Source organism: Globicephala melas, chromosome 18 (genome assembly GCF_963455315.2).
Source record: "Globicephala melas chromosome 18, mGloMel1.2, whole genome shotgun sequence".
NCBI classification, from domain to species: Eukaryota; Metazoa; Chordata; class Mammalia; order Artiodactyla; family Delphinidae; genus Globicephala; species Globicephala melas.
Genome location: NC_083331.1, coordinates 78,101,818 through 78,115,312, shown reverse-complemented (window position 1 = coordinate 78,115,312; position 13,495 = coordinate 78,101,818). Strand labels below are relative to the sequence as shown.

Genomic DNA, 13,495 nt, shown 5'->3' with positions numbered 1-13,495 from the left:
ACCCAGGCGGTCCCTGCTGACGGGGTCCCTGATCGCCAGACGGGACAGCTCAGAGCAGAGTGGGGCTTGGGCCCTCCACGGACGCTGCCCCGCCGGAGCTTGACTGCGGAGCCCCGGACACACACAGGAGACAGGGGAGAGACACAGAGGTAGAGAGACAGAGACAGAGAGTGAGAAAGACACAGAGAGACAGAGGGACTGCGGGGGAGAGGCAGAGACAGTGACACACACAGACACAGCGAGACAGACGAGACAGACCAAGTGAGAGAGACAGAGACAGAGAGAGGAAGGGGTGGAGAAGGGGTGACGGAGAGGGAGCTGGGGGAGGGGGTGGAGAAGGGGTGACGGAGAGGGAGCTGGGGGAGGGGGTGGAGGAGGGGTGACGGAGAGGGAGCTGGGGGTGGGCAGTGGCGGGTCGTGCACACCTGGCGACCTCCCTGGTTTCAGAAGGGACAGAATGGGAGACCCTGGCCCTGGTCTGGGAGCGTGGCTCAGCCCCGCTGTCCTGCTCTGTGGGCTCCGCTGCCCTGGACGCGGTGAGGGAGCTGTGGCCTCGCCACGTGACTCTCATCCATTCCATCTGCCCAGGGCCCAGCTGCCGGCTCGGCCGGTGCCAACCGCTCCCCTCGCCCCCCATCCTGTGCAGCCTGAGCAGAAGTGAGGAAGGAGGTGCAGCGACCTGTCTGCAAACACCAGGCGCTCATAAAAGTCAGCATCCGGTTACAGAGCCAGGTACGGGCCACCTGGGGAGTGTTCCCCAGCAACACCAAGGAAGAGGTCCCAGCACATGTGCCAACAGCTCTGGGAAACTGGACCCACGCGTCCTTCTGTAGGAAACCAGTGGATGGTTTCCAGAGACTGGGGGAGAAGCCCTCCGCCCCTCAGGCACCCCAAATTGCCTCAGGACATTCACTCAAGAGCCCGTTTATCTTAAAAATAAAGCACGTGTTAGAAAAACACCTAGAATTTTTGAGGGAACGTGGTAAGAATCAGAGCAGGAGTGTAGCTTGGAAACAAAGGGGCGGCTTTGATGACCACGCAGGTCCACGCAGGAGGGAAGACTACGGCATTCGGTAGGGAACGCACCGCCCACTGGCGGGCCTCTAAGCTCTAAGCCCCAGGAAGCGTTCCTTTCAGGATCCCAGCCTTGTCACCTTGCTGCCACCTCAGGCGTGAATCACACGCTTTCACCCTGTGTACCAGCTTGTGTTCCGACCTGGCCACCCAGGCGGTCACCGTCCTGAGCCTTGTCCATCAGGAAACTCACTGATTCCCTCGTCTCACCTTCGGGTCACCTCGTTATAAAACCGGAAACTTCATGCACTGAAAGCTAGGGTGCGGCTGATTCATTAAAATTTACAAAAGACCATTTAACGCACTGTTGGTCAATCCTTAGCAGGAGCACCCACCGCAAAATGAACTCACGACAAACCACTTCCAAGCGAGCACCCTCCGTCCCTAGAAACGAGCCCAGGAACCTGGGCGCCCTCCCGGGCCCAGCTCTTTGTTCTCGGTCACCACGGGTGTGACCCTCCCCCAGCCAGGCAGGTACAGGAGCGCGAGCTGCAAACCGCCCCGCGGTGCTCCCCCCGCCGGTCCAGCCCCGGTCCCGCTGCGTGGAGAGCCCCCACCGGCACCCCCCAGCATCGGCAGGTCTCCCGCAGCCGGAACAAAGGAGCTTCCAGGCGGAGCGGCGACTGTGGCCCGGTACCCGGCAGGCGCTGCCCGAGGATGAGAATGAGGATGGGGGGGAGGGACGCGCGGCACGCCCACCCGGGAGGCTGCCTTCCGCGCCCGCCACCCGGCCCGGACCCCGCGGACAAGTCCCGAGTCCGGCGTGGGCGCCGCGCCAGACCCCCGGGGCCCCGCCCCGGCGCGCACGGTCCCCACGGCGCCCACCGGCGCGCACCTGTGCGGGTCTCCAGCAGCAGCCACAGCGCGGCCAGGTCCCGCGACAGCAGCGAGAGGAGGCTTAAGGTCATGCTGTCGCCCGCCGGCAGCGTCAGGAGGTGGCGACCGGCCGCCCGGAACGCCCGTGCTGGGCGCACAAAGGGACGTGGTCGGGCTCCATGCTCGCGCCGCCCGCCCGGAGCGCGAGGACCCGGGCTCTCCCCGGGGCCTCGGGTTTGCCGTCCCCGAGCCCGGGGCCTGCGGTCGGCTCCCTTGCTCTGCCCGCCGCCGGTTAACCGTGCGGCCAGGCGGCGGCAGGGCTCGCACAGCGCCGGCTCCCTCCCCGTCGCCCGTCCAGACCCTCCCTGCGGGGGGCCCCCCCCCCGCGCTCAGTGGCTCCCTAAGCCGGGCGGGCGGGAGGCAGGACGGCCGGGGTTGGGGGCGGAGGACCCGGCCAGGACCTCCCAGGGGCGAACCCCCAGGTCCTCAGCAGCCAGACCTCAGAACACCGCCGCCAGGGGCTGGGGCACGGGGCGGGGGTGGGGGGATGGGGTGGCTGAGAACAAGGAAAATGGGACGGGGTGGGGGGGCGGCCGCCGCAGGGCGAGGGGGGCCCCCGGGGGAGCTCGTTAAAACGCAGAGTTTGGTTCTGCAGGTGGCGCTCCCGGGGGAGGGGGAGGCCAGGCCGCCCCGCAAGGACCAGATCTCCAGCAGGAAGGACCTGAGGGGCTGAGCCCAGCCTGGAGCCGACCCACCTGGAGAGGACGGCCCTCGGGCTGGACCAGGACTGCCTGTGGCTGTGCATCCACGGGCAGCGAGGGCTCCGTCCTCTCCATCGTGGGAATGAGGCAGATGTGACCTCCCCCAGCCTGGGCCCCGGGCCGCTCACCCCAGGGGAGGCTGTGGAGTCCAGCTGCTCTCGCCACCGGTCACGGCGCAGCCAACGCGCGCCCTGTCCGCGCTCCCGTCGTGTGTCACGTGGTCCCGGGCCTGACCTGGCCTTTGCTGGATGGTTCCCAAGTCTTCCTTGAACAGCTCCTCTGCGGCCTCCCGCTGGCGCTGGCACACGAGTCCCGCGAGCACAGCTCTCACACCCTCCGCCCAGGGGCTGGGACCACGGACGTTCCTGCAGATCGGGGTGCAGCTCCCAGCGTGGTGGGCAAGGCCCTCTGTGGCCGGGCCGGCCCAGCTCCTCCCTGGGCAGCCCTCGCCCACGTCCCCCGACACGCGGCCTGCGGCTCACACCTCAGGCGAGTCCTTGCCCAGAGCACAGCCTCCAGAATCACGCTCAGGGTGGCTGGCCTCTGACCGCTCGGAGACGCGGAGACCACAACGGCCCCCTCCTGCCCCAGGGACACCTCGGGCATCCAGCATGGTGGTGGACACCTGCCGAGTGAGTGACTGACAGCCTGAGAGGTGACAGTTCTGAGAAAGGAGTCTTCAGGCCCGACATGCTCTTACCAGGAGGTCGTGGCGCACGCCCGGGGTATGTCCAGCCTCGCCTGCTCCCACTGTCCTTTCTTCCCGACCGACCGAGTCAAGGTCGAAGGCCCGACCTCCAGGCCACTGTCTCAGGCAGGTCGCCACACTCCTCAGCCAGCTGCTGGGCCACGAGCTCTGGGTTCACAGGCTCAGCTGCGGGCGCCCTTCTCCAGCCCCAACGTTTCCTCTCCAGGCTGTGCTTGAACGTGAGATGCGTGCCCGGCCCGCTGCTGGGTTGCGTGGCTTCCGAGGAGAGGGCCGAGGCCCACAGGTCTGGAGGGTGGGGTCCTAACGCCCGCCCTGTGCTTGTGCAGAACCAGCCAGCAGGCACCGCGCTTCAGCGTGCACAAGACAACACGCGCTCTCCGTTAAAACCGGTCCGCTCCGGATCCCCGAGTCGGAGACACGTGATCTGTTCATCCAGGAAACGTGCGGCCTCGGCCATTGAGGCGTGCGGTCGGGTGGGAGGGGTCAGCGGAGGCCGGGGGCTGCTCTTCCCCCAGGGGCCATGGTCAGGGGGGCATCAGGACAAACTGCACACGGGGAATCAGCTCCTGGTCTCTCTACCCCGAAGACCAGAGAGCCGAGAGGCACTGGCACCACTGACACGTCGGCACACCGCCAGCCCTGTTCCCGCATCCACGGCGCTCGGGTGCCCGTGTCTGCGCCTCAGCCTGTGTCTGCCGCCCCCCCCCCCCAGGGCCGAGCCCCCTGCTACACCTCCGGCAGCCCAGGGCAGGTGCGTGACGAAAGGATCATCTCTCCAGCGGGAGAGGAGTGAAGAGGAGGCCGCTTCCTCTGCAGTCATCTCCCCCCACTGGCTCTCCGCAGCCCCAGAGGCCCTTGGGGTGGTGTCCGGGCCACGGGTCCATGCTCGCATGGCTCTCCTCGGCCTCAGGCCTCTGCGTCAGTCCCTGTGTGCCCACCCACTCCCCACGTGGCCCTTGACCACAGGCTCCACCACAGACCTGGAAGCCACCGGGGTATTCCTCTCGCTGTGCTGGCGGCTCTAGGACCATCGCTTCGGCCCCTGGTTTTCACGTCCACCCGATGCTGTGCTCTCAAGAGTGGGCCGTGCACGGAGTGAGGAAGGGAGTGCGGGCCAGCTGGGGCCAAAGGGCACGCAGACATTTCTCGCAGTCTCTGGGGATGGCTCAGTAGCTGATGCCCCGCAGAGCCTCAAGGACAGGCCCTGGGCCAGGGATGACGAGTCACACTGGGGGACAGCTGAGCCGGAGCCCAGAGTCACACACGGATGCCACTGACATTCGGCTCTCGGGCTGGCGGGTGTGTCCAGCTGGGGGTGGGGGGGTTCGTGACCTCAGCCCCGATGGGCTGACACTGGTTACTTCTGCAGGGTTGGCTGCGTCCCAGGCCCGTGAGCTCACTCAGGACCTGGCTCCAGGGCCGGCCGCTGGGCCAGGAGGGTGTTTGCTTAAGATGTCAATGCTCTCCCAGGTGCAGGGTTCGGTGAGTTTGCGGATATTCAAACCTCTTCAACCTACAAAGAAGGCAATTTTATGCGGCTCCGCCCAGCAGTACAGGCAGGCGACCAGCGCAAGATGGGGAAAGAACCAGCGGGCAGGAGAGGGTGCAGAGAATCCGGGGAAGGAGGCCTGACGGTCGGACAGGAACCGGAGGCCAGAGGCTGCCGACCACGGGCCCCAGGCGGACGCCCTGAGAGAAGGGCAGCGGGCAGGGGCAGGGCCTCTGTTCCCCGGAGAAACCCGCTGCGAAGGGCGGTCCAGCTTCCCCCGTGACCCTCCAGGGGCTCCCTTAGCTGGAAGGACACGCAGGCACGGAATTCAGCGTGAACAGGGCAGATGTGAGCAAACACGGCGTCTGGCTCACGCGCACACGTTTAGGACACGGTATAGGCGGCGTCATGCTCTGAGCACACAGGGTGCACCCCGGCTGCACCCCGGCCTCCCGCCTAGCTGGTCCTGTAGATAGTTACAGACACTTGGTATTAATTCTTCCTTGCCAGGGATGCAAGACAAGCTAACCAAGCCGCCACCCTCTCCAGCCACGACCCGCTGCTGATAATGTGGGAGGGACCATCCCTCACTCACAGGCGCGCCCTTGTTTGCGGAGGCCACCCTTGGCACCTGGTCCTGTTTCATCGTCATGGCAACCTGTGAGGCAGGTGTCCCTGATCAGCAAAGCCTCAGGCAGCAGGGAAACTGGACACAGCGCTCCTCAGTCCTCTCCAGGCCTAGTTGGCCCCTGTCCCCCTCCCTGTCCCCCTCTCGTGTCCTCACTGTCCTTCTAAGGCCCCGTGATCCTTGCAGCCCGGGTCCTTCCCACCCCCAGCTGCTGCCCCTTAGCTTAAGGTGCTCCCAGTGCTCTGCCCCGTTTCTTGTGTCCTGCAGCCCCGCCCACCCAGCTCTCCTAAGCTGAACGCGTCACCCCCGCCCCCAAGGTCACCCGCGGTCACAGGATAAGCAGCAGCTTCCCTGGAGCAACGGGCAGGCCTGAGCAGCTGGCCTGAGCGGCCGGCCATCCGCGCCCCCCGGCTCCCGCACGAGCTCCAGCCGTGGCCGCAGCAGTGAGAACCGAGGAAGGTGTGCGGGACCCGCAAGGAGGGTGGGCGGCCACCGGGCAGAGGGCTCGCAGGCAGCTCGTCCCCAGGCAACCTCTCGGCTCCCACAAGCACCGCGGTCCACGCATCCAGCTAGCGAGTCTGCAGCCGGCGCCCTCCAGTCTTAAACCGGAGCTAACCGCCCCCACCTGTCCCCCGGCCCCACGTCCTGCCTCAGGGTCTATCTGGGGTCTAGCCCTGGCCCCAGGCATGCAGCTCCTTCGCCCCCACCCCCATTCCTTTACCCGCCCCCGAGGCCTTCCAGTGATTCTGGTTTTGTTTGGCGGCTGGACTAGTCTCCTGGGAAGGCGGGTGGAGCCTGCCCACCCTCCACGGGCACCCCACGCTGGTCCTCAGCACTGTCCACGTGCTCTGGACCCTCGGAAGGGCTGTCTCTTCATCCTCAACCCAGGATGACTTACGGCCTCCCGGCCCCGAGTTCACAGCGAGCCTGAGAGGAAGGGGACGTGGGCTCGCGGTCCAGCGGCAAACTCACGGAAGGCCGCCACGAGGCCATGCTCGGAGTCTCCCCGCGCTTGTCGCTGTTGCAGCTGGAACCACTCGGCCGACGGCCCCCCCTCCGTGCCCTGGGCCTCCCCCGCGGCCACAGCCTCCAGGCCAGGTGCCTTGCGGGCTCTGAGCACGCGCACCTCCGACCCGCGCTTCTTGCCACGGGGGGACCGAGGCTGGCGGGGACGTGCACCGGGATGCGGCTCTGTCCGTCTGACCTTTGCCTGTAGGGTTCAAGTGCCAAGGGCACCGGGGGCTCTGACCACGTTTCGTGGGCGGTCTGAGATGGGACACGTGAAATCAGGGCCGAACGTATCCCCGCGGCATCAAAGACGATCCACCCACACCCAGCCCGGCTGCGGCAGAGCCAGGCCGCTTCTCTGTCTCTCTGGCTTCCCTTCCATCTGACTACAACCCGATTCCGGTGCCCAGTCACCCTCCGGGACAGCATACACCCGGACGCGCGTCCCACAGGGCCCCAGCCGGGCCTCCGCACCCGCCCCAGCTCTATGCCGCCCCTTCCTCTGCTCACCACTCGATTCTGTGTCTTACTGCATGTCTGCATCCCGTGTGCTGGCACGTATGCTTTCCTTTCCCAATCACAGCGGGGATGAGCCCTGACGTTTTAGGGCTGCCCACAGCGGGCAGAGAGGGCTGCGGGAAGTGCTCAGTTCTCACTTTTATTCTGCACAGTGACGTGCGTGGGGGTTATACTGGGGGTGCCCTAAAATCTCTCGGTGACTACGGGAACCGAGGACTGAAAGACGGACAGAGGTGAGGCCAGCGGAAGCCAGTGACACCTAACCACTCGGGTGGAAGGCGGCACGAGGGGCTCAGGACCCCCTCCCGCGGGCCGCAGAGCAGACGTGCCGCCCGCAGGGCTGTGAGCCGGGCTGGGCGGCCCCCGCCCACCTCCATGAGCTAAACAGGAAGACTCTCCTGTCCCGATGGAAACAAGACACAAGAGCTGCAGATACTATCGCCTGCCTTCCGGGCGGGGCCAGGATGAGTGTTCATCTGCACCCATCACTCCCCACCCTCCAGGGCAGCGGGAACAATGTTCCATTTGTTCTGCACAAGCTGCGACCTGGACAGAAGGACCGGGAGGGGGCCAGGCCCCGCCTGCTAGATCAACGACTTCTGTCACAAACCCAGTAACTGCGGGGTGGCTGAGAGGAGCAGACGCAGGGCAGAGAGCAAACACAGCTGGGCCTGAGGCTGATACAATGTCACTGCGTGAGGGCGAGGCTCGGTCCGTCCACTGGACACCCGTGGGTCCAGGACACCCATGGCTCCGGGACACCCTGGGGGCTCAGCCAGTGGACGGCAGGTGTGCAGGGCTCGGAGGGACGCCTGACTTACTGGGCCCTTCCTGCCCCCAGAGGAAAGGCAGCAGCATTCTGCCCGCCACTGGAAAGCACAAAGGGGCTTTTGTTGTGGGATTTAGGACGTAGAGAGGTGACACGGGCTTTTCTGGGCTGGACCACGGTGGTCTCGGGAATTCTGGATCCTAAATCTGACCTCCGAGCTGGTCTCAGTTTCCTTAAGGGAGAGGTCGGGACAAGGTGACCCACCCTCCGGGGCTCACAATCCCCTCCGTTCACAGGGTGGCAGGACCCTGGCCACGGGGCACAGAGGAAGGCGGCCCTCACCCGGGATGTGGGGTGCAGACCAGCTTGCGCCAGTGCTGTGTGTGCCTGAAGGGCTGAAAGAGTTCCGAGGGGGCGGCAGCTCAGGTCCCAGGCAGGAGGCTTGCGGACAGGAGCCCAGAAGTGAAGACAGCAGGTGGGCGGTGCTGCCGGGCGGGGTGCTTAGGAGAACCTAGGGGGCACCAGATGGGGACGCCCACGGGCCCACCGGATCCACATCTGGGGGAGGTGGTCCCGAGAGTGGGGACAACGAATGGAGGAGACAGATGCGGTGACGGGAAGATCCCTCAGGAGGGGCAGATGTCATGACGCGTTTAAAGCTGTTTCCAAAACAAGCTTCCCATCGCAGGTGACAAATGCCGTCGGGTTGGCGCACAGCTCTGCCGCCATGCGGGGCAGCGGGAGGGCCTCGGTCCCGGGGTGGCCACCGTGGGCACTTTAGAAAACTCTGTTTTTATTTTTAGAACCTACCTCAAGAAACAAGAAAAATCTCAACTAAACAATCTAACTTTACACATAAAGCAATTAGAGAAAGAAGAACAAAAAAACCCTGAGGTTAGCAGAAGGAAAGCAATCATAAAGATCAGATCAGAAATACATGAAAAAGACATGAAGGAAACAATAGCAAAGATCAATAAAACTAAAAGCTGGTTCTTTGAGAAGATAAACAAAACTGATAAACCATTAGCCAGACTCATCAAGAAAAAAAGGGAGAAGACTCAAATCAACAGAATTAGAAATGAAAAAGGAGAAGTTACAACTGACACTGCAGAAATACAAAGGATCATGAGAGATTACTACAAGCAACTCTATGCCAACAAAATGGACAGCCTGGAAGAAATGGACAAATTCTTAGAAAGGTATAACCTTCCAAGACTGAACCAGGAAGAAATAGAAAATATGAACAGATGAATCACAAGCACTGAAATTGAAACTGTGATTAAAAATCTTCCGACAAACAAAAGCCCAAGACCAGATGGCTTCACAGGTGAATTCTATCAAACATTTAGAGAAGAGCTAACACCCATCCTTCTCAAACTCTTCCAAAAAACTGCAGAGGAAGGAACACTCCCAAACTCCTTCTATGAGGCCACCATCACCCTGAAACCAAAACAGACAAAGATATTACAAAAAAGAAAACTACAGGCCAATACCACTGATGAACATAGATGCAAAAATCCTCAACAAAATACTAGCAACAGAATCCAACAGCACATTAAAAGGATCATACACCATGATCAAGTGGGATTTATCCCAGGGATGCAAGGATTCTTCAGTATATGCTAATCAATCAATGGGATACACCATATCAACAAACTGAAGGAGAAGAACCATATGATCGTCTCAATAGATGCAGAAAAAGCTTTCAACGAAATTCAACATCCATTTATGATTAAAAAACCCTCCAGAAAGTAGGCATAGAGGGAACTTACCTCAACATAATAAAGGCCATATATGACAAACCCACAGCCAACATCGTTTTCAATGGTGAAAAACTGAAACCATTTCCTCTAAGATCAGGAACAAGACAAGGTTTTCCACTCTCACCACTATTATTCAACATAGTTTTGGAAGTTTTAGCCACAGCAATCAGAAAAGAAAAAGAAATGAATCCAAATCGGAAAAGAAGAAGTAAAGCTGTCACTGTTTGCAGATGACGTGGTACTACGTGCAGAGAATCCTAAAGATGCTACCAGAAGACTACTAGAGCGAATCAATGAATCTGATAAAGTTGCAGGATACAAAATTAATGCACAGAAATCTCTTGCATTCCTATACACTGACGATGAAAAATCTGAAACAGAAATTAAGAAAACACTCCCCTTTACCATTGCAACAAAAAGAATAAAATACCTAGGAATAAACCTACCTAAGGAAACGAAAGACCTGTATGCAGAAAACTGTAAGACATTGATGAAAGAAATTAAAGATGATACAAACAGATGGAGAGATAGACCATGTTCTTGGACTGGAAGAATCAACATTGTGAAAATGACTCTACTACCCAAAGCAATCTACAGATTCAATACAATCCCTATCAAACCACCAATGGCATTTTTCACAGAACTGGAACAAAAAATTTCACAATTTGTATGGAAACACAAAAGACCCCGAATAGCCTAAGCAATCTTGAGAAAGAAAAACAGAGCTGGAGGAAGCAGGCTCCTGGACTTCAGACTATACTACAAAGCTACAGTAATCAAGACAGTATGGTACTGTCACAAAAACAGAAATATAGATCAACGGAACTGGATGGAAGGCCCAGAGATAAACCCATGCACATATGGTCACCTTATCTTTGATAAAGGAGGCAGGAATGTACAGTGGAGAAAGGACAGCCTCTTCAATAAGTGGTGCTGGGAAAACAGGACAGCTCAATGTAAAAGAATGAAATTAGAACACTTCCTAACACCATACACAAAAGTAAACTCAAAATGGATTAAAGACCTAAATATAAGGCCAGACACTATAAAACTCTTAGAGGAAAACATAGGCAGAACACTCTACGAAATAAATCACAGCAAGATCCTTTTTGACCCACCTCCTAGAGAAATGGAAATAAAAAACAAATGGGACCTAATGAAACTTAAAAGCTTTTGCACAGCAAAGGAAACCAAAAACGAGACCGAAAGACAACCCTCAGAATGGGAGAAAATATTTGCAAATGAAGCAACTGACAAAATACTAATCTCCAAAATATACAAGCAGCTCATGCAGCTCAATATCAAAAAAACAAACAACCCAATCCAAAAATGGGCAGAAGACCTAAATAGACATTCCTCCAAAGAAGACATACAGATGGCCAAGAAGCACATGAAAAGCTGCTCAACATCACTAATCATTAGAGAAATGCAAATCAAAACTACAATGAGGTATCACCTCACACCAGTTAGAATGGGCATCATCAGAAAATCTACAAACAACAAATGCTGGAGAGGGTGTGGAGAAATGGGAACCCTCTTGCACTGTTGGTGGGAATGTAAATCGATACAGTCACTATGGAGAACAGTATGGAGGTTCCTTAAAAAACTAAAACTAGGGCTTCCCTGGTGGCGCAGTGGTTGAGAGTCTGCCTGCCCCGGTCCGGGAAGATCCCACATGCCGCGGAGCGGCTGGGCCCGTGAGCCATGGCCGCTGAGCCTGCGCGTCCGGAGCCTGTGCTCCGCAATGGGAGAGGCCACAACAGTGAGAGGCCCGCGTATTGCAAAAAAAAAAACTAAAAAAAAACCTAAAACTAGAATTACCATATGACCCAGCAATCCCACTACTGGGCATATACCCAGAGAAACCATAATTCAAAAAGAGTCATGTACCAAAATGTTCACTGCAGTTCTATTTACAATAGCCAGGACATGGAAGCAACCTAAGTGTCCATCAACAGATGAATGGATAAAGAAGGTGTGGCACATTTATACAATGGAATATTACTCAGCCATAAAAAGAATGAAATTGAGTTATTTGTAGTGAGGTGGATGGACCTAGAGTCTGTCATACAGAGTGAAGTAAGTCAGAAAGAGAAAAACAAATACCATATGCTAACACATATATATGTAATCTAAAAAACAAACAAACAAATAGGTTCTGATGAGCCTAGGGGCAGGGTAGGAATAAAGACGCAGATGTAGAGAATGGACTTGAGGACACAGGAAGGGGGAAGGGTAAGCTGGGACGAAGTGAGAGAGTGGCATGGACATGTACACACTACCAAATGTGAAATAGATAGCTAGTGGGAAGCAGCCGCATAGCACGGGGAGATCAGCTCGGTGCTCTGTGACCACCTAGAGGGGTGGGATAGGGAGGGTGGGAGGGAGGCACAAGAGGGAGGGGCTGTGGGGATATATGTATACATATGGCTGACGCACTTTGTTATACAGCAGAAGCTAACGCACCATTGTAAAGCAATTATGCTCCAATAAAGATGTTAACAAAAGAAAAACTCTCTGAAGCCAACATGTTTTGTTTTAAAACACCATTTACCTTTGTGCTACCAGACATAACTAAACATTACTTAGACACTGGGCCAACTGTTTTGGGCTCAGAAGAGATGCCTGATTCATGGTGAGGCGGGGTGGGGGGGGACCGTGGGAGGGACAGGCGGTCTCGGGGGAGGAGCATGGGGGCCGGACCCGCTAGAGGACAGGGTGGAGCCTGTGCGGGTGCCTGGCCAGGGGCACTGGGGGACGAGGGAGCGTCCTGGCCCTGCCTCGGGCCTGCAGAGGTGCACGGACTGGACGGAAGGGGCTGCAGCCTCCCGCTCCTGTTCCGTCAGTCTCACTGGTCCCGCACGCCCTGCACCAGCCGGCCAGGGAGGGGGCATCTCTGCTGCTGCCTACCCAGCTCGGGTGCCCCAGGGCCGGGGGGCAGGATGCAGAGGGGCCACCGCCCTCAGGTGAGCCAGGCAGACCCGAGTGGAGGTTCCTGCGCTGGGCTGGGGGCTCGGAACCCTCTTCCCTCCTGGGGCCACCCGCAGAGACGCAGGTGAAGCAGGAGGCCTCGCCGCTTCTCCTTGCTCTTTTGTACGTTTTAGATGCGTGTTTTTATATCGCAGAACCACACCCCACAGGTACTGAACCTCCTCTGCTCCCCATCCCACACTGGGGAAAGAAAAGCCAGCACAGCACGTAGAGCACATAAAAGCATCTCGCGCCCGGTGAGAAGCAGCCGCGCCCACGCAGCAAACAGCCTTCGCGCTGCCAGGCTGTTCGCTGATATCACTCACGCTTCCCGGGAATCACAGCAAACACGGCGGCGCCAGCAGGACCGCGCTGGGCACGCCTCCCCGGGGAAGCTTCCCACCCTCGGTTCACTGCCTACAGCCCCTCGAGACGCAGACTATCGAGAGCAGCCGCCTCTGCCCAACGCCCGCGGCCCTCGGGAGGGCTCGGTCTGGGTGTGCCCCACCTGACGGCGGTCCCCGCGGCGCCTCTGCCCTCGGGGCGGACGTTCTCCCACCTCCACGTCCGGGTCTGACGTGCACGGGCACTGGCAGCAGCTCTGAGCGACACCTGCTGCCGGTGGGGATACGCCCCCAGCCCGCCTCCCCGGCCTCTGCTCTTCGGGGCGGAAGCGGAGCTTTCTGAGACTCAGGGCCACAGGAGAAGCTGAGGTCCCAGGAGCTCGAGTTCCACTTCCCCATGGCCGCTCTGACTCAGTTTCAATTCACCAGCTGAGTATTTTTAGCCAAATGTGGGGAGAAGGGCACCCGCTCTGTGGATGCTACTGTCATGTGAAGAGCAGTTCCGGGGGGAATTTGGACATGCAACAAACGTGAAAACGCCGGAGGAGAATCAAAACAGAAACTGCACTGCCCGGATTAACTTCATGCCTGGCGGGCTCAGGGGGACCTGGGCTGCGTCCTGGGCACTCCCACCCTGCCCGGGGG

The 13,495-nt window shown here is 58.9% G+C and overlaps 1 protein-coding gene across 13 annotated transcripts in view; it reads right to left on the bottom strand.

Annotated features, from left to right (window-relative positions):
• Positions 1-13,495, bottom strand: part of MCF2L (MCF.2 cell line derived transforming sequence like) — a 117,002-nt gene that overhangs the window by 57,716 nt on the left and 45,791 nt on the right. Inside the window, exon 1 of one of the 13 annotated variants that reach the window (XM_030856705.2) lies at positions 2,780-2,926. The exons of 11 other annotated variants lie outside the window; for them this stretch is intronic. Coding sequence is in view for 1 of the 2 variants with exons in the window: in XM_060288214.1 (XP_060144197.1) it covers positions 1,910-1,982 (73 nt within the window). In the remaining variant the exon portion in view is untranslated. Of the gene's footprint in view, positions 1-1,909; positions 2,172-2,779; positions 2,927-13,495 lie in introns of those variants that run through there. One more of the 13 variants, XM_060288214.1, reaches the window with a different exon arrangement.